General features: G+C 45.1%; 1 protein-coding gene across 4 annotated transcripts in view; it reads right to left on the reverse strand.

The window, feature by feature from the left end:
* Positions 1–19,920, reverse strand: part of LOC118388177 (low-density lipoprotein receptor-related protein 1-like) — a 176,937-nt gene that overhangs the window by 67,082 nt on the left and 89,935 nt on the right. For all 4 annotated transcript variants that reach the window (XM_052526961.1, XM_052526959.1, XM_052526960.1 and 1 more), the window contains exons 7-19: positions 16,232–16,394; positions 12,240–12,462; positions 10,928–11,117; positions 10,663–10,806; positions 9,110–9,346; positions 8,737–8,917; positions 6,820–7,042; positions 6,455–6,644; positions 3,182–3,307; positions 2,437–2,577; positions 1,899–2,024; positions 1,369–1,485; positions 1,040–1,120 (exon numbers count right to left, since the gene is read on the reverse strand). In XM_052526961.1, coding sequence (XP_052382921.1) covers positions 1,040–1,120; positions 1,369–1,485; positions 1,899–2,024; positions 2,437–2,577; positions 3,182–3,307; positions 6,455–6,644; positions 6,820–7,042; positions 8,737–8,917; positions 9,110–9,346; positions 10,663–10,806; positions 10,928–11,117; positions 12,240–12,462; positions 16,232–16,394 — 2,142 coding nt within the window. The remainder of the gene's footprint in view (positions 1–1,039; positions 1,121–1,368; positions 1,486–1,898; positions 2,025–2,436; positions 2,578–3,181; positions 3,308–6,454; positions 6,645–6,819; positions 7,043–8,736; positions 8,918–9,109; positions 9,347–10,662; positions 10,807–10,927; positions 11,118–12,239; positions 12,463–16,231; positions 16,395–19,920) is intronic.

A 19,920-nucleotide genomic window follows, 5' to 3' on the forward strand; every position in this document is an offset into this window, starting at 1 on the left:
TCGTCACTCAGACAATAGGTCTTTATCATAATGTAAATAGCCTTTTACACAACTATTGTTCATAATGCAATTTCCATGACATAAAATGCAGACTCGCACACAAAAACACTTAACATTACATTTACAAATGAATTTCAACGTGAGGGAAAAAAAGGAGAAGAGATAGAGGAAAATAAATCACAGAAACTGCATAGATCAAACCATGCACCGCGAGTGAATGTACCCAGCACTGATACATTGAGCTTGGCAGCAGAGGAGATGCTTCCCCACAGACCTCATCTAAGCACTTCTAACAGGGAGGTTTGTCTGGTAACTAAACCCTAATGGTGTCCACTGGCAGATCAATATAAAAAAAGTAAGCTCACTATTGCCGATAGGGTTGAGGCCAATTGGACCTTGTTGTCTAATAATGATGACCCACCACCCCGAACAACAGATGTTCTCCAGCTTTGATTCTTGTCCATTCATTACGATTACAATGGAGAGCTCTTCCTCCTGCATTAAGTGAGTGAGTAGAAGCAGTAAGAGCCTCCATTATCGGTCCTATTGAGATGAATAATGAAGTACTGTTAAAGGGTCAAGCTGCCGTTAGTAAGGAAAGCATCCCTGGTTCCCCCTACAGTAGCAGTTCTGCCCCTCCCTCTCCCTCCCCTCTGGGGCCCCCCTAGCGAGCGCTGGCTTTGGTGCATGTTGATCTATGCACTAACCGGTCGGGTTCGGACAATTCAACTCATCAGAGCCGTCCCCACAATCCTTTTCTGAAACAAAGAAATCAACGGAGACAGCGGAGTGGGCGGACGGCACGACAACAACACACATAGAACAACAACAACAACAACAACAACACAACGAGCCAATGACAATGAGAGTAGAAACAAACACACAAACACCCTTGCCAAATAGAGAGGAAAGCTGTAGTCAGACAGACATGTGGACATCAAATGACATGCGTAGTAGCAACGAGTCAGTGATAAAGCTGGTGATGACTAGAGATGCACACGCAGTAGGAGAACGAGGAAGACGAAGGAGAGACACTCACCATTGTCACAGCGCCAGTTGATGTTGATGCAGCGTCCATTATTGCAGGTGAACTGGGTGAGAGGGAAACAGGTGGGGTAGGCTGGATGGAGAGAGAGAATGAGAGAGAGCAAATGGAAGACCGAGTGCTTCGTGTCATAAGAAAAAACAGTAACAGTAACTTACGACTTTACTAGCTATGACCATGATAGTTCCGGGCCACACTACGAGCCTGGGTTTCAGTGATATGGGTATTGTGTTTCGTCTTTTCTGAGGAAGATTTATTTTCTGTGTGTTATAGCATAACAGAAAGATAAGGGTCAAGGGTCAAAGTTGAGGCAGGTGAACTACCACATGACGCAGGCTCGTCAGAGCGGTCCCCACAGTCATCGTCCAGGTCACATGTCCAGGAGATGGGGATACAGCGACCGCTGGCACACGAGTACTGGTTGGGAGGGCAGGTGCGTGCTGAAATGGTAGGAGTGTGGGGGGGGGCATTGAGATTAATAAACAGTTATCCTCAGGAGAACGACTCCAATAGGATGTTATTAGATTGCCCTTTGAAATGTTACAACAGGAGTTGGATTCATGGGAAATGACAAATGACATTTTGAGGATCTCCAGAGCATTGTGTGGATTCAGTCCATGTACACTGGGCTAAGCTGAGGGAAAGGTCAGCCCTAAACAACCATTGTCTGAACGATGTGTACGACAGAGAAAGAGAGAAAAGAAAGAGACAGCAAAACAGAAAAATGAAGAGCTAGAAAGAGAGAAAATAATGTGTACAGAATATGTGTGTGTTACTCGTGTGTGTGCGCGTGTGCACATCTGCGTTTGAGCGTGTACATCTGTGAGTGTGTGTGAGTGTGTGACCGTCCTACCAGAGCAGGTGGTGTTAGACTCATCCTCGTCATTGCCACAGTCGTTGTCTCCGTCACAGAGCCAGCGCAGAGGGATACAGCGGTTGTTCTGACACTTAAACCTGTCGGTCGGACAGGTGTGCTGGTCTGGAGGGAGAGAGAGGGAGGGAGGGAGGGAGGGATTGAAGAAGGTTAGAAGGGGGATAGCAGGGGTACAGAGTGTAAGAGGGCACAGACAGACACAGACTCTCTGGCTAGGCTACTGGAGCCTGTCTGCACTCTGACCACAGACAGACAGAGAGAGCTTTTCCAGACCCACCAACATTCCCACATTCCTTCACACACATGCACACACACACACACACTCTCCCGCAGGCATGTGCAAATACAAACTCCACATAAACACACAAAGTCTGTCGTTTCTCAATTCAGTCTGGCATCAAAAGACTGTCAAATTGAAATACTGAAAGGCCATCTGTCTCCAGCTGCACAGAGACCAAAGGAAAGGTAGCTGATCTAAAATCAGTGTGTGTGTGTGTGTGTCCGTATGCACACTCACGGCAGAGCTCGGGGGCCTCGTCGCTGTTGTCCAGACAGTCATTGTCACCGTCACACTTCCATCGCTCCTGGATACAGCGGTTGTTCTTACAGGCAAACTCCCCTGGCTGACACTGAGGAGGAGGGATGTAGGTGGGGTTGACTGGAGGGAGAAGGGGGGGGAGAGGGACAGAGGAAGAGATAGACATGGAAAGAGAGAAGTTGAACGTTTAAATAACACATTTCACCGACAAAGTTTAATGAGTGGAGAGGGACAGTGAGATACTAGCTAATACACTGCAACCAACACCAATCACATCAGCAACCAACAACAAATACAAACCCTGTCAAAGCAGTGAGTAAACATGAGCCCAGTGTGTGTGTGTGTGTGTGTGTGTCAAGCCTACTGTCAGACCCTAATCCACCCCTCTCCACACCCTTAAAATCTGTGCTGACTGCTCCATGCGTGAGAGGGATTTCTATTTGCATTCTATACACATTTGTTCTTTCTTCCCCTCTCACAGACACATACACTGACAGTTCAACTTTGAAATAGAGTTTTATTCTAGGCTAATCTCTATAAACCCTGATGTCGGTAGCATGTGATAAAATTCCCTTCCATACGAGTTCACACACACACACACACACACACACACACACACACACACACACACACACACACACACACACACACACACAGTGGGAGTTTTGAATTGAGTGTAAACTCCTGGTCTCCTATAGGTGGCCCTTGCTCCCGGACCTCTCACCTTTACAGCTGGTGTTATCTTTGTCATCTAGTAGCTGGTCCTCTGCACAGGCACACTGTCTCCCATCAGGGATGGCCAGACACAGACTACTGCAGCCACCGTTATTCACACGACATGCATTAGAACCTGCAGAGAGAGAGATGGGCAGGGGGGTTATAAACACACAGACTAGTGTCTGAATATAAGGGTTTGTGCATGCAATGCAATGTATGTGTATCAGAGATACAGTGCATTCGGAAAGTATTCAGACCCCTTGACTTTTTCCGCATTTTATTTCAGACCCCTTGACATTTTCCGCATTGCTTAAATCGTTTTCTCCCCATCAGTCTACACACAATACCCCATAATGACAAACCAAAAACAGGTTTTTAGACACTTTTTTTTATAGAATATTAAAAGTACTCAGTACTTGTTGAAGCACCTTGGGCAGCGATTACAGCCTCAAGTCTTCTTGGTATGATGCTACAACCTTGGCACAACTGTATTTGGGGAGTTTCTCCCATTCTTCAGATCCTCTCACGCTCCGTCAGGTTGGATGGGGAGAGTCGCTGCACTGCTATTTTCAGGTTTCTGCAGAGATGCTCAATCGGGTTCACGTCCAGGATTTGGCAGGGCCACTCGAGGACATTCAGAGAAATGTCCCGAAGCTCGGCTGTGTCCTTAGGGTCGTTGTCCTGTTGGAAGGTGAACCTTCACCCCAGTCTGAGGTCCTTAGCGGTCTGGAACAGGTTTTCATCAAGGATCTCTCTGTACTTTGCAATGTTCGTCTCCCAGTCCCTGTCGCTGAAAAACATCCCTACAACATGATGCTGCCACCACCATGCTTCACCGTAGGGGTGGAGCCAGGTTTCTTCCACACGAGACACTTGGCTGCAGAGATGGTTGTCCTTCTGGAAGGTTCTCCCATCTCCACAGAGGAGATGTCAGAGTGATCATCAGGTCACCTCCCTAACGAAGGCCCTTCTCCCCCGATTGCTCAGTTTGGCTGAGTGGCCTACTCTAGGAAAAGTCGTGGTTGTTCCAAAGTTCTTCCATTTAAGAATGATGGAGGCCACTGGTTCTTGGGGACCTTCAATACTGAATAAATATTTTGGTACCCATCCCCAGATCTGTGCCTCAACACAATCCTGTCTCGGAGCTCTACAGACAATTCCTTTGACCTCATGGCTTGGTTTTTGCTCTGACATGCACTGTCAACTGTGGGATCTTATACAGTGGGGCAAAAAAAGTATTTAGTCAGCCACCAATTGTGCAAGTTCTCCCACTTAAAAAGATGAGGCCTGTAATTTTCATCATAGGTTCACTTCAACTACGACAGACAAAATGAGAAAAAAAAAAATCCAGAAAATCACATTGTAGGATTTTTAATGAATGTATTTGCAAATGGTGGAATATAAGTATTTGGTCAATAACAAAAGTTTCTCAATACTTTGTTATATACCCTTTGTTGGCTATGACAGAGGTCAAACGTTTTCTGTAAGTCTTCACAAGGTTTTCACACACTGTTGCTGGTATTTTGGCCCATTTCTCCATGCAGATCTCCTCTAGAGCAGTGATGTTTTGGGGCGGTTGCTGGGCAACATGGACTTTCAACTCCCTCCAAAGATGTTCTATGGGGTTGAGATCTGGAGACTGGCTAGACCACTTCAGGACCTTGAAATGCTTCTTACGAAGCCACTCCTTCGTTGCCCGGGCAGTGTGTTTGGGATCATTGTCATGCTGAAAGACCCAGCCACGTTTCATCTTCAATGCCCTTGCTGATGGAAGGAGGTTTTCACTCAAAATCTCACGATACATGGCCCCATTCATTCTTTCCTTTACACGGATCAGTCGTCCTGGTCCCTTTGCAGAAAAACAGCCCCAAAGCATGATGTTTCCACCCCCATGCTTCACAGTAGGTATGGTGTTCTTTGGATGCAACTCAGCATTCTTTGTCCTCCAAACACAACGAGTTGAGTTTTTACCAAAAAGTTATATGTTGGTTTCATCTGACCATATGACATTCTCCCAGTCCTCTTCTGGATCATCCAAATGCTCTCTAGCAAACTTCAAACGGACCTGGACATGTAGTGGCTTAAGCAGGGGGACACGTCTGGCACTGCAGGATTTGAGTCCCTGGCGGCGTAGTGTGTTACTGATGGTAGGCTTTGTTACTTTGGTCCCAGCTCTCTGCAGGTCATTCACTAGGTCCCCCCATGTGGTTCTGGGATTTTTGCTCACCGTTCTTGTGATAATTTTGACCCCACGGGGTGAGATCTTGTGTGGAGCCCCAGATCGAGGGAGATTATCAGTATGTCTTCCATTTCCTAATAATTGCTCCCACAGTTGATTTCTTCAAACCAAGCTGCAAACCTATTGCAGATTCAGTCGTCACAGCCTGGTGCAGGTCTACAATTGTGTTTCTGGTGTCCTTTGACAGCTCTTTGGTCTTGGCCATAGTGGATTTTGGAGTGTGACTGAGGTTGTGGACAGGTGTCTTTTATACTGATAACAAGTTCAAACAGGTGCCATTAATACAGGTAACGAGTGGAGGAGGAGCCTCTTAAAGAAGTTACAGGTCTGTGAGAGCCAGAAATCTTGCTTGTTTGTAGGTGACCAAATACTTATTTTCCACCATAATTTGCAAATAAATTAATTAAAAATCCTACAATGTGATTTTCTGGATTCTTTTTTCTCATTTTGTCTGTCATAGTTGAAGTGTACCTATGATGAAAATTACAGGCCTCCCATCTAAGTGGGAGAACTTGCACAATTGGTGGCTGACTAAATACTTTTTTGCCCCACTGTATAGACAGGTGTGTGTCTTTCCAAATCATGTCCAATCAATTGAATTTACCACAGGTGTACTCCTATCAAGTTGTAGAAACATCTAAAGGATGACCAATGGAAACAGGATGCACCTGAGCTCAATTTAGAGCTTCATAGCAAAGGGTTTGAATACTTATGTAAATAAGTTCTGCTTTTTTTAATTATTATGTCTATAAAAATGTCTATAAACGTCTTCACTTTGTCATTATGGGGTATTGTGTATCGATTGATAAGAAAAATAAATATTCAATCCATTTTAGAATGAGGCTGTAATGTAACAAAATGTGAAAAAAGTCAAGGGGTCTGAATACTTTCCGAATGCATTATATCTCAAGTTCCAATTCAGACCTAGCTGCAGATCTGTCATCTGATATGAGCACGGTAGCGATAATAAAAAGTGATGAGTGATTGGGTAGACAGATGGATGGGGTTGTGTCTGGGTGGACAGAGTGTAGTGTCCTGTACCTTGCTGCTGCTGGGCGTCATACATGCGGATCTCGAAGATGGGCGGCCGTTCGTTGCGGAGCAGGGTGACGGTCCTGGTGACCTGGTCCAGTTTGTAGATGCTGCCGCTGCGGTACTCGTTCCAGAACAGGAAGTGTTTGTAGTGACACAGGCCAAAGGCGTGGTTCAACTCCTGACCCTCGTATACCGTCTGATAGCAACAGCACAACACAAGGTCACATTCATTAGTGCACACCGTAGCAAAACATTTTGCAACTGAAACACAGGTATTGTCAATGTCTGACCTTGAGTTCGGTGTTGTTGAGGTGGTCATAATAGGGTTAGGGTTGGGGTTAGGTTAAGCACTAGTAACCAGTCTGACTGACCTTGCGTTCAGTGTTGTTAATGTAGACCATCTCGATGCGGTCATAGTATGCGTCCACCCAGTACAGAATTCCCTGTGGGATGTCCAGACTCAGACCATTGGGCCACAAGACTGTCTTACTGGTCAGGAACACGTTCCTGTTAGAACCGTCCATCCAGGCCCGCTCAATCTTCCCTCTTTTACTCTCCTTGGGATCTTCCTCCCAGTCAGTCCAGTACATCCACCTTGGAAGAGAGAGAGGGGTGGGTGAGCAGGGTGTGTGTGTTTTGGTCCATTGTGACTGGACAATTCTGCCCCAGCTGACATCTGATCGAGTAGCATTCTATAGGACGTCTCCTAACCACCCTCGTCCACCCCCACAGAAGGGTCTGAAGGGTCCCCTAGTCTGGCTGTCAATATACTGACTAATGACATTCTCTCCAGATTGGAGCTGTCTGTCAAAGCCCCTGATAGATGGACACCAAAGGACTATCGATCCAGCCAGCCGGCCACCACTATGACCAAGTCCAATATCGGCTGTTAAACAACTCATTATGTAACACCAGACTCTCCTCTCCTCATCACACTGTAGTATGAGTGACCATCTGACTCAATCAATTTCTCCCTCCCCCTCTCCCCCTTTGAGACTCATCCCCTCTACCGGTCTCTACGTCATCTTCACCTCTCCTTCCCCCATTCCTCCCTACTTCTACCTCGGGCTCGATCCATCTCACTCTCCTCTCGCTCCTCCACTCAGTCTCTCCTCGTCTCCCCTATTTCTCTCGCTCTCTCTGGCTGGCTGATTGATTACAGGTCTTAGTGGAGGTGAGCGCTTCTCCAGGAGTGTGTGTGGACGCACATCTCTCTGTCACGGCCAATCTGAAGTGTGTTTGTATTACTCTAGGGAGCGGGCCAGGTGAGGGTACATCAATATGAAGAGTCACACACAGATTAAGACCGCTTGGAGAGAGAACCCCGGGTGCCCAGTACACTGTAGCTCAGTTGGTGGAGCATGGCTCTTGTGACCCCAGGGTAGTGCGTTTGATTACAGGGACCACTCATAAGTAAATATATACACACATGACTAAGTCGCTTTGGGTAAAAGCGTCTGCTAAATATCATATTATAAACCGGGTAGTTTGTCTCCTGGATGCTGAGGTATATCAACCTTTTTAACTGGTCTAATGGCGTTGGTAACCAGTTTATAATAGCAATAAGGCACCACTGGGGATTGTGGTATATGTCCTATCGTTTAATTATCACACACGTTTGTTTTACTATCCTTGCGGGGACCCAACATAATTATATTTTCCCTTAACCTAACCTTAACCCTAATTGTAACCATAACACCTATGCCTAGAAAGCCTTTTCCTTGGGTACCGGCGAAATGTCCCCACTTGTCCAAATTATCCTTGTTTTACACTCCTTGTGAGGACTTCTGGTCCCCACAAGGATATTAAACACACACACACACACACACACACACACACACACACACACACACACTTTGAAGCGCTATGAGGGGACAATGGGGGCTTAGTGACAGGAGGCTATTATCGACAGATGACCATCTGCTCTTTTCTGACCCACACACACATGTGCATGTACATTTTGTATGCACGTACACTAACACACACACTAACCCACACCCCCCAGGGTCAACTTTCCAATCATCTCCCTGCCACATCACACACACACACGGGAGAGGCTCATTAGAATATCAAAAGAATCTATTAAGAAGCAGAGGGAATCAAATACTCCCAACACACACACACACACACCGAATTAAATTAAAAACTACCGCCTCCCACAAAACAACTTTTACCTAACCTCTCCCACACATCCAACCCACAAACTTTAAAGTTGCAGCTCAACAGTTTAAAGACCAATCTTTCCTTTCATCTTTCTCCCACCATCCCCCCCTCTCTCCGTCTCTTACCCGTGCAGGGGGTCCACTACGATGGCGCGGGGGTGGGTCATCTTGCCATCGATGAGAGTCTTGCGAGTCTGGGAAGCCTTCTCCAGCCTGGCCACACTGATGGTCTTCTTGGGCCCATCATCTGTCCAGTACAGGTTATCAGCCATCCAGTCCACCGCTATACCCTCGACTGTATGGATCCCTGGAATACAGAGGAATAGGTGGTGAGAGGCCAGTCGCCCTATTATACACAACAGAACTGGACAAAGAGCTAAAATGACCACCTCTACCCTCACAAGAGCACCTGACTAGGCGCTAGCATTATTTTGGAACCAAAATGGCCACTACTCCCTATTACTGTAATGATTCCCGAAAATGGCCAACATTACCGTACCTTCCTTCAGAATGGTGTCCCTTTCTGTACCGTCGATCTTCTGGCGGCCGATGAGGTAGCTGGTGGCGTCGGCGAAATATATGAAGTCACTCTCTGAGTGGAAGTCAAGGGCTCTGGGGTTCATCAGGTTCTCTATAGGGATCATGTACTCATCTGGGACCTTAGCATTCATGTCCATCCCTCTGATGACCCCTGGACGACCTTTACCGTACACCAGAAACAGCTCATGCTCCGGCTCTGAGAAACAGCATGGGAGATCGAGAGGACTTACTGGGTATGTATTCATAAATCATCTCAGAGTAAGAATGTTGATCTAGGATCAGCCATCCCCCTGTCCATGTAATCTTATTCATTATGATCAAGAAGACAAAAACTGATCCTAGATCAGCACTTTGAGATGCTTTATGAATAGGGGCTTTTGACTGTAAACTTATTATAAACACATATCTAGTTAGCGTCTCTCTAGCAAGTCTGCCCAACCTGAGAGGTAGCGTCTAAAAAGGATTTGAAGTCACACTACAATGCTACGACAGACAGACATGGGACCAGGAGGAGGAGAGCATTGGTGAGGCCTTTGTTGTTTAATGAGATCCACACGATTCCAATCCCTTCCAATATTCCCGGCTTTCTTAAATCTTGTGACCGATTTGAGTCTCAGAAAATAATTCCCAATTGAAATGCTGAAACTAAATTACACTGCCCAGTGTCATTTGCATGATTTAAAAACAGACAGAAACGGCGCAAGAGCAGCATAATCCCGTCAACCTAATGAGAATCGTAAGCGATTTTCAAATCATTCAAATTTACAAGCGGGAGTTCCGCATGGCGGACAGGAGAGGCTTCTGTTGAAACAATCTACCGTGGTGTGGTTATCAACGCCACCAAAGGGTTATAGTCTAGAAACAGATCAATATGTGCTTGCTTTCATATCCTCACAGAATATTAATACATACCTTGTGGGCAAAGTGAATCGATCAGGGATGCGGTTGAAACTTACACGATGCAGCATACCAAAGTAGTCAATCAAGAGATAAGCCTGGTTAATACATGCACATTAGGGGTGTCCCAGACCTTAGCTCAGGGACATGCGGTTTTCCTGACTGAACCTTCACTGCCCTTGGAACAGGTTCAATCACAGAATCAATCTATGCCCCCGGTTTCAAGTTAGTGGGATTTCAGTAATGCAGACATTGATTAGGGAGGTTGGCTGTCAATGCCAGGTGAGTCAGACTAGTTCTACTGCTCAGACATGAGATTTAGCTGCTCAAAGAGACCGCCGCAGAGGAGGAATGGATAGCCAGATTTGTGAAGGAGCTGATTGGAGGAGCTGAAAGTGGATTGGCTGTGACATCATCTGTGCCGTAGGCTATCGTATGTAGGAATGGGTTGGCTGTGTTGTTGTATCTCAGAGCAGATATAATTCAGCATCTTAAAGCAGATTGGCTTGGGTTGTAAAAGTGCCTAACAGATAATAAGCTGTGCTATGGAGTATCTGAGAGGTGATTGGCTGTGCTGTGGTGTACCTGAGACGGGATTGGCTGTGTGGTACTTACTCTTGCAGGACTTCCCGTCACTCCCCAGGCTGAAGCCGGAGCGACAGCGGCAGGTGCGGGTCTTATGGCTGTTCCCCAGCAGACAAATATCAGAGCAGCCTCCTGCCTTCCCAAACTGGTCTGGCTCACATGCATGGCTACGCACTGGAGGAGAGGACTTTTTTAGTATTCAAATTCATTTCAACTATACCACTGTCTGTGGGTTCAATATAGAATTGATTTGACAATATGCCAAGCATAAAATACAGAACCCTATAACAGTTACCTGGGGGCTGGCGTCTCTGGTGGTAGACGTGCAGGGCCCCTCCCTTGTCGACGCGGGTCACCACCTGGTAGTCAGAGCTGTTGAAGCGGTTCACTCGGATCACACTGGTCTTAGGCTGCATGTTGGCGTTGTCCGAGTTCGTGGCATACAGGTAGTTCTCAAACACTGTCAGACCATACAGGTGCTCAATCTGACAGAGGGAGGGAGGGAGAGAGAGAATAGGGGAGGGGAGAGAGAATGAGTGACGCAAAACCCCAAAAAGTTACAATCAATACAGCATTCCCCCTTCACACTCATTCACTCAGTATGTCCGAACCCAACCGCAAAGGTGCTTCAGAATTCTAAACATCACCCTTCGCATGACACAGGGCTCCATTTGATTCAATGCACTCCAGCACGCCTAAACAAACACACATTCATCCGTGAGAAGAAAGCCAGGCGTACTGTCCCAGTAAACAGCACTAACGTCACAACGACGTTGGAGGCCCATCAGTGTTTCAGATCAGAGCAACTAGCGTCCATTAAGATGAGGCAGGGCAGGGATAAACACAGATGCTCTCTGCAACACAGCCCATACCACACCATCAATAACCGTCCATGGACTTTAAACTGCTGCTGATGGCTATCTGGCACACACACACACAAATGAAGGGGCTTTGTGTGTGTGTGTGTGTGTGTGTGTGTGTGTGTGTGTGTGTGTACACATGTCTCTGCCCCCAGGCCCAGTGAGTAAATGAGGGCTATTACTTGTGCAGACAGAGACAGCTAGCGATAAAAGCCCTGCTAACAGGTTTAAAAGGCGCTTGGCCACGCCTGCCGCGGCACCGTCCAGAGCTCAGCCTTACCTCCTACTAATCAGCACTCTAATGAAAAGGCTACTGTCCACCCCCTGCTCTCTGGCCATAGCTCACCGGTCTACAAACTACTACAACCGCAGGGGAGAAAGGATCCTCACAGGAGAGAAAAACAAGGGAATCTCTACATAAATTTACACACAAAAAGGGGGGGGGCACTTGGTTTTAGTGCCAAGTATTTCCATTTAAGATTGAACTGCTTGGAAAACTATGAATGTAAAGTTCACAGCTCCTTACGCCACATAAAGATGTCCATCTGCTCTACACAACATTAACAATCTGCAACATTCCACAATGTTAAACCCACTTAACTGATCCCTTCCAGAACTCTGAAGTATGCTAGCTTCCAGACAGTCTCAGGTTGATGAGCTCACCAGCAGGCCCTGAATGATAGTGTGTCTGTTCTGGCCCTCGATGTCCTTGTGTGTGCTTGTGTGCGCTCGTGTGCATGTCCTCACCAGCAGGCCCTGTATGATGGTGTGTCTGTTTTTTCCTTCGTAGTCCACCACCTCTATGTAGTCCAGGTATGCGTCGGCCCAGTAGACCAGCCTGCTGACCAGGTCCAGGGTGATACCGTGGGGGAACACAATCTTACTGTCCACCAGCTTAGTCCGGTTCTGACCATCCATGTCACAACGTTCCACCTTGGGGATCTGCCCGTAGTCTGTGAAGAACACTTTACTGTGGAAGAAGAATAGGGGAGGGAGATGATTATAGACAAGAATTCGAGATTCTATTTTATTTCCATTTGATTTGATTTCCAAACATATTTTAGCAGGTAAGTTAACTGAGCATGAGGATGTTTTCATTTCCAGCAACAACCTAGGGAAGAGCTGTGGGAGAGGAGAGACAGCTGCTTGACAGTGATTGGTTGATTGGTGAATTGATAAATGTAGGGGAAACTTGGCTCTGTAGTTGAATACCCCTTATTACCTTCATTAGGTTATATATGGAGGACTATTTGAGTGTGACAACAGTTTGTCCAACAACAACCTAGGGAGACCGCCTGGGCCTAACTAGAACATTTGATATTCTATTATGTCTTTCTCCTTAAAAAGCTTGTTTACCGTGCCTCTCACTGGTTCCTAAACGGGAGGAAACTGTCTTGGACATGCTCTCGGAAAGGCCCCGGTGCACAACTGAGCAAGAGGACAAGTACATTAGAGTGTCTAGTTTGAGAAACAGATGCCTCAAGTCCTCAACTGGCAGCTTCATTAAATAGTACCCACAAAAGACCAGTCTCATTGTCAACAGCGAAGAGGCAACTCCGGGATGCTGGCCTTCTAGGCAGAGTTGCAAAGTAAAAGCCATATCTCAGACTGGCCAATAAAAATAAATGATTAAGATGGGCAAAAGAACACAGACACTGGACAGAGGAACTCTGCCAAGAAGGCCAGCATTCCGGAGTTGCCTCTTCTCTGTTTAAGTTGAGACTAGTACACAGCGTTGTACGAGATCTTCAGTTTCATGCCAATTTCTCGCATGGAATAGCCTTCATTTCTCAGAACAAGAATAGACTGACGAGTTTCAGAAGAAAGGTCTTTGTTTCTGGCCATTTTGAGCCTGTAATCGAACACAAATGCTAATGCTCCAGATACTAAACTAGTCCAAAGGTAGCCAGTTTTATTGCTTCTTTAAATGAGAACAATAGTATTCAGCTATGCTAACATAATTGCAAAAGGGTTCTCATGATTAATTAGCCTTTTAAAATGATAAACTTGGATTAGCGAACAACGTGCCATTGGAACACAGGAGTGATGGTTGCTAATAATGGGCCTCTGTACACCTATGTAGATATTCAAAAAAAAAAAAAAATGGCCGTTTCCAGCTACAATAGTCATTTACAACAACGTCTACACCATATTTCTGATAGATTGTTATTTTAAAGCTTGTGGAAGGCTACCCGAAACATTTGACCCAAGTTAAACAATTTAAAGGCAAATCAGACACACACACAAATATTATATAATCTCTAAATTACAGCCAAGAATATTACTCTCATCCTCTTATAGCAGCTGGACAACATCAGGCAGGGGAAGTAAATGTACCAGAGTATATTACTGCACAGACAATTATAGCACTGGGAATTGGTTGGAATGAAAAACAAATACTTGCACATGCACACACATACACAAACAGAGATACACACACACACACACAGAGATACACACACACACACACACACACACACACACACACACACACACACACACACACACACACACACACACACACCAACCCCTTTTGGAATTGAGTTCCGAGACCCGTCATAAACAGCAGGGCTGAAATAAAAACATGACTATAGAAAAAAAGTGAAAAGGCAGGATTTGGGAGCGCTCAGGGGCTCAGGGCTGAACAACACAAATGAAACATCTGCACTAAATTACTGCTCCCCCAAAACTTCCAGTCAGAGAGGGGAATGGAACACTTCCAAGTGTTTCGGAAAACTGAAACCCCTTCACCCCTCCACCCACCCCTCAACCCCAGCCCATTGTTTTGGGTTGTGTAACAATGACAGACTACGGTGGCCCAAATACTGGGCCTCTCATGGGACTGTTATGGTGTGTTAAAGCACACATGCTCTGGGACATTGGTCTGTTCCCATGGGATAAAGGAGGGAGGACAGACAGACTGCAGTGTGAAATTCGCTGTCTCACTGCGTACATGCAAAGACATGCCCATCCAACCTTGACCAACCAATGGGGGCATTGAATAGGGTTAGATGATGAGTGTGAATGTGTGTATATGTACAATTATTTTGCAGGTGTGTACATCTATTCAATTCAAATGACCTTCATTTCCTTATAGGGAACACCATGTGTGGTAATTAGAGGTCGAACGATTATGATTTTTCAACACCGATGCCGATACCAATTATTGGAGGACCCAAAAAAGCCGATACCGATTAATAAGGATGATTATTTTATTTTTTATAATGACAATGACAACAATACTGAATTAACACTTATTTTAACTTAATAAAATACATCAATAAAATAATTTGGCCTCAAATAAATAATGGAACGTGTTCAATTTGGTTTAAATAATGCAAAAACAAAAGTGCTGGAGAAGAAAGTAAAAGTGCAATATGTTCCATGTAAGAAAGCTAACGTTTCAGTTCTTTGCTCAGAACATGAGAACATTTGAAAGCTGGTGGTTCCTTTTAACATGAGACGTCAATATTCGAAGGTTTTAGGTTGTAGTTATTATAGTATTTATAGGACTATTTCTCTCTATACCATTTGTATTCCATATACCTTTTACTATTGGATGCTCTTATAGGCACTTTAGTATTGCCAGTGTAACAGTATAGCTTCCGTCCCTTGAACCAGGAACACATTGACAACAGCCATCCTCAAAGCCACGTTACCCCATGCAGAGCAAGGGGAACAACTACTCCAAGTCTCAGAGCGAGTGACGTTTGAAATGCTATTAGTGCGCACCCCGCTAACTAGCTAGCCATTTCACATCGGTTACACCAGCCTAATCTTAGGAGTTGATAAGCTTGAAGTCATAAACAGCGCAATGCTTGAAGCAGAGCGAAGAGCTGCTGGAAAAAACGCACAAAAGTGCTGTTTGAATGAATGCTTACAAGCATGCTGCTGCCTACCATCGCTCAGTCAGACTGCTCTATCAAATCATAGACTTAATTATAACATAATAACACACAGAAATATGAGCCTTTGGTCATTAATATGGTCGAATCCGGAAACTATCATTTCGAAAACAAAACGTTTATTATTATCTCATATACCCTGACTCTTGCAATGAACGCAAGAGAAGTGACAATTTCACCTGGTTAATATTGCCTGCTGACCTGGATTTCTTTAAGCTAAATATGCAGGTTTAAAAATAAATACTTCTGTGTATTGATTTTAAGAAAGGCATTGATGTTTATGGTTAGGTACACGTTGGAGCGATGACAGTCCTTTTTCCGTGAATGCGCACCGCATCGATTATATGCAACGCAGGACACGCTAGATAAACTAGTAATATCAACCATGTGTAGTTAACTAGTGATTATGAATCGCGTAACAGGTAGGCTTCTCGTGGAGTGCAATGACAGGCAGGTGGTTAGAGCGTTGGACTAACGTTAGTTAACCGTAAGGTTGCAAGATTGAATCCCGGAGCTGACAAGGTAAAAATCTGTCGTTCTGCCCCTGAACAAGGGAGTTAACTCACCGTTCGTTCCTAGGCAGTCATTGAAAATAAGAATGTGTTCTTAACTGACTTGCCTAGTTAAATAAAGGTGTAAAAATGTAAAGATTTCCGATTGTTAAGAAAACTTGAAAATCGGTCCTAATTAAAATCGGCCATTCCGATTAAATCGGTCGACCTCTAGTGGTGATGGATTGGTATAAGATACATAACATAAAAGACAAAACACGGACGCATAAACAGTCTGGGGGTGTGTGTGTGTGTGTGTGTGTGTGTGTGTGTGTGTGCTCACCCCATAGTGGGGTCCAGGGCGATGCCCTTGGGGTTGTACAGCTCCTGGTCCAGCAGGGTGACACACGTCTGACCGTCCTTGTCACACACAAAGATCCGGTCGTCCACGTCATCCACAAAGTAGAAGTTTCCTGTCAGCCAGTCAATAGCCATCTGCTCCACATCTGGACAGCAGAGAGTGAAATAGAGAGAGAAAGAGATGAGTGGAAAGAGGGAGGGAGTCGGGGAGATACAGAGAGAGAAGAGGAAGGGGGGGCAAGAGAGAGAAAGGAAAAGGGAGGGAGAAAATAAAAATAGATGGAATAGAGGAGACCGATTAGAAACAAAGAAAATACTTTACATGTCGACTGATACATCTTCATTGACCTGTTCTCTCTCTCAGGCTCGGTCTATGTGGGCACCTGCACGCTGTATGATCTAATGTACCGTACGGTTTAGTACTGTGGTAAAGGAAATGGTGGAGTGAGACATTGAGGTAATGGTAGGGAGCTCCATCATGACTTGATAGAAATGGTTATAGTCACTGGGACTAACTGTCCTGCTATGCCTGGCTTTCTGTCTGTCTCTGTCTCACTGCTAGCTATGTAAACATTCCATTATGCACTCATTGCTGATGTTTCTAAATCTACAGCACATTAACCTGGCACCGTATTGTGTGTGTGTGTGTGTGTGTGTGTGTGTGTGTGTGTGTGTCCTCTACATACTGTATGTGCAGCAGAGTGATGATGGAAGAGTGATACATATTAAGCTATAATATAACATGCAGCGTGGCGGAAAGCCTTGACACTCGCTTACAGAATGACACACAGCAACACACACATAAGCATTCAGGCGCACACACACACAGACTCACGCAGGTCGGTTGCCTAGAAAGCCTGGCAGCCTCTGTAATTCGGGTTATTCTTTGCAATTTCCCTGAATGTCAAAAGAGATGACCGTGACATTGGCAAATTAGGCTTCCTCTAAGCAATGTTCCTGTCATTCACAGACACTCACTCTCTCTTACTCTCCTTCTTCCCAAGTCCACCAACAGTATGCAGAAGTTGCCCCGAACCACTGATACAGGGTCCGATTCTTTCTAAAAAACCTGCTGATTGTTTGGCTTAGAATTGGAATATCTGATCCTAGATCTGTGGTTACGGGGCAACTTCTAGCCCGGCACTCCAGTACTATTATACCCATTATATACCCCCTGCTTCACTGTGGCTGCGTTCGGTATTAGTTAGTTATCCAGTGGTTGTGTTATGGTCCTTTTTAATATGGTTGTTCCAGCTGGGAGAGGAGAGTGAGAATGTGGTTGTTAGAGTGGTAGAAATGGTACTGTGTAATCTCCCATTAAGACTGGTAGATTTTCCCATGGCCTGAGGATAGACTCAGCCCCACCCCTCCAAGAACTTCAAAGACCTGGACAAACACACAGGCCAGACCTGATCTCAGATACTACTATACGTGCTACATTGACCTTGTCTGTTACAATAATATGAATAGAAAGAAGTGCAAACCCCGTCCACCTGGCACTGTCCAGACTAAAGCAAATCCTCAAAGTGTTTCAACCCAAGTCTGACACACACACACACACACACATATATATATATATATATATATGTTATGCCCCACCCCACGGAGACTTGTTTGGGTGGAGCAGGGCATTTTCCCTTCAATGCCGAATCCAGCACATACAGAGGGCAGAGGAGAGAGAAAGAGCAACACACACACACACACACACACACACACACACACACACACACAGTAACCATAGACTGAGTGTTTGCCAGACTTATAGAAAGAGCCCCATTGTCAGAGTTGAAGGAAAAGGAGAGATGAGACACTGGGGAACACAGTGATACAGTCCCCTAAAATTGTAATATTATAACTGGGTTTAAAGTGTGTGGGTGTGTGTGTCTCTCTTGCGCTCTCTCTGAGGCAGGGGGCATCCCACAAGGTGCATTTTATAGAGCAGATACCCCAAAACTCAACCTACAAACACTCTTTCAGTCTCTCTCTCTCTCTCACACGTCTGGTGGCGCTGTGTTGATTTAGGAGGGTAAAGGGAATAGTTCTCTCTAAAAGAGGAAAGAGTAGGATGATGAGGCAAATTCCATGGTCTAAGAGGGCAATAACAGTATGTCTAGTGAAAGCTTACCAGCTCATGGCCAATAAATCTAAATGGAATTCAAAAGGAGGTTTCATTGTTTCATTCACACACACACACACACCACACACACACACACACACACACACACACACACACACACACACTTCAATGTGATTGAATGGAGAGGGCCGGCAAAAATGGATGACATTTATGCACTTAAGAAAAATATATATTTTTAATTGACAAAGGGGGGAGATGAAGAGAGATTTTATGGTTTCCATTAGGAAAATGTATTATGCAGCAGCAGCTGGCGAAGAGGATAATTTTTTTTTTTTTTTTTTTTAAATACCTTTATTGTGCCAGTAGGAGAGGAGAGAAGGAGGTTTACGGGTATCAGGGGTCATATTCCCCATGGTGCTTTTTATTTTAACATGGAACGACGCTGAAACACTCCCAGCTGGCCGTCAGGCCAAACTACGTTGATTAAGCCATGGATAAAACAAGAGAAAAGAGGAAGAGGAGGAGTGGAGGAAGAATGGAGTGTGGTGGAGGAGGGTTGAAAAACACCCTAACAGTGTGCTCAACAGCTAAAAACAAAAGAGTAGAACAAGTCCATTGCCCATCATTGGAACTGATAAACAGAAACTCTGACCGGGAAGCCAAATACTTTTTTCCACCTCCCTCCCTCGCTCCCTCCCTCCCTCGCTCCCTCCCTCCCTCCCTCCCTCGCTCCCTCCCTCCCTCCCTCCCTCCCACTCTACTCCCACTTCTCCCTTCTTCCTCCATGCATCATCACCCCATCCCTCCCCGTCCGGTGTTTCCTTCCCTAGAAGAGAGGAAAAACAGTCTGCATTCATTTACTGCACTTCTGTCTGACCAAAATTGCACTATAAAAACAACACAACATAATTGAAAAAACAGACCACAGTGCCTTTTTCCTTTTTTTCTCTCCTCCAAATAGGTTGTTTACTCTGCTCAGCCCTCTGCACCTCAGAGAGAGAGGACTAGATTTATATACAGGGAATGTGTGAGGGCGTATTTCTAACCTGCACTTGCTATTGGACTAATCAGAGCCACATCTACAGTGAGCTCCAAAAGTATTGGGACAGTGACGATTTGTTTCTGTTTTGGCTCCAGCACTTTGGATTTGAAATGATACAATGACTATGGAGGTTAAAGTGCAGACTGTCCGCTTTAATCCGAGGGGTATTATTATCCATATCGGTTGAACAGTTTAGAATTGTTTTCGGTGTATATTCCCTCATTTTAGAGGAGCATAAGTATTGGGACAAATTCACTTATAGATGTGTATTAAAAGGAGTCAAACGTTTAGTATTTGGTCCCAAATTCCTAGCAAGCAATGATTCCATCAAGCTTGTGACTCTACAAACTTGGATGCATTTTCTGTTTGTTTTGGTTGTGTTTGATGATTTTGTGCCCAATAGAAATGAATAGTAAATCATGTATTTTGGAGTCACTTTTTTCTAAATAAGAATATAATATGTTTCTAAACACTTCTACATTAATGTGGATGCTACCACAGATAGTCCGGAACGAATCGTGATTAATGATGAAGTGAGAAAGTTACAAATCTC

Source organism: Oncorhynchus keta, chromosome 10 (genome assembly GCF_023373465.1).
Source record: "Oncorhynchus keta strain PuntledgeMale-10-30-2019 chromosome 10, Oket_V2, whole genome shotgun sequence".
NCBI classification, from domain to species: Eukaryota; Metazoa; Chordata; class Actinopteri; order Salmoniformes; family Salmonidae; genus Oncorhynchus; species Oncorhynchus keta.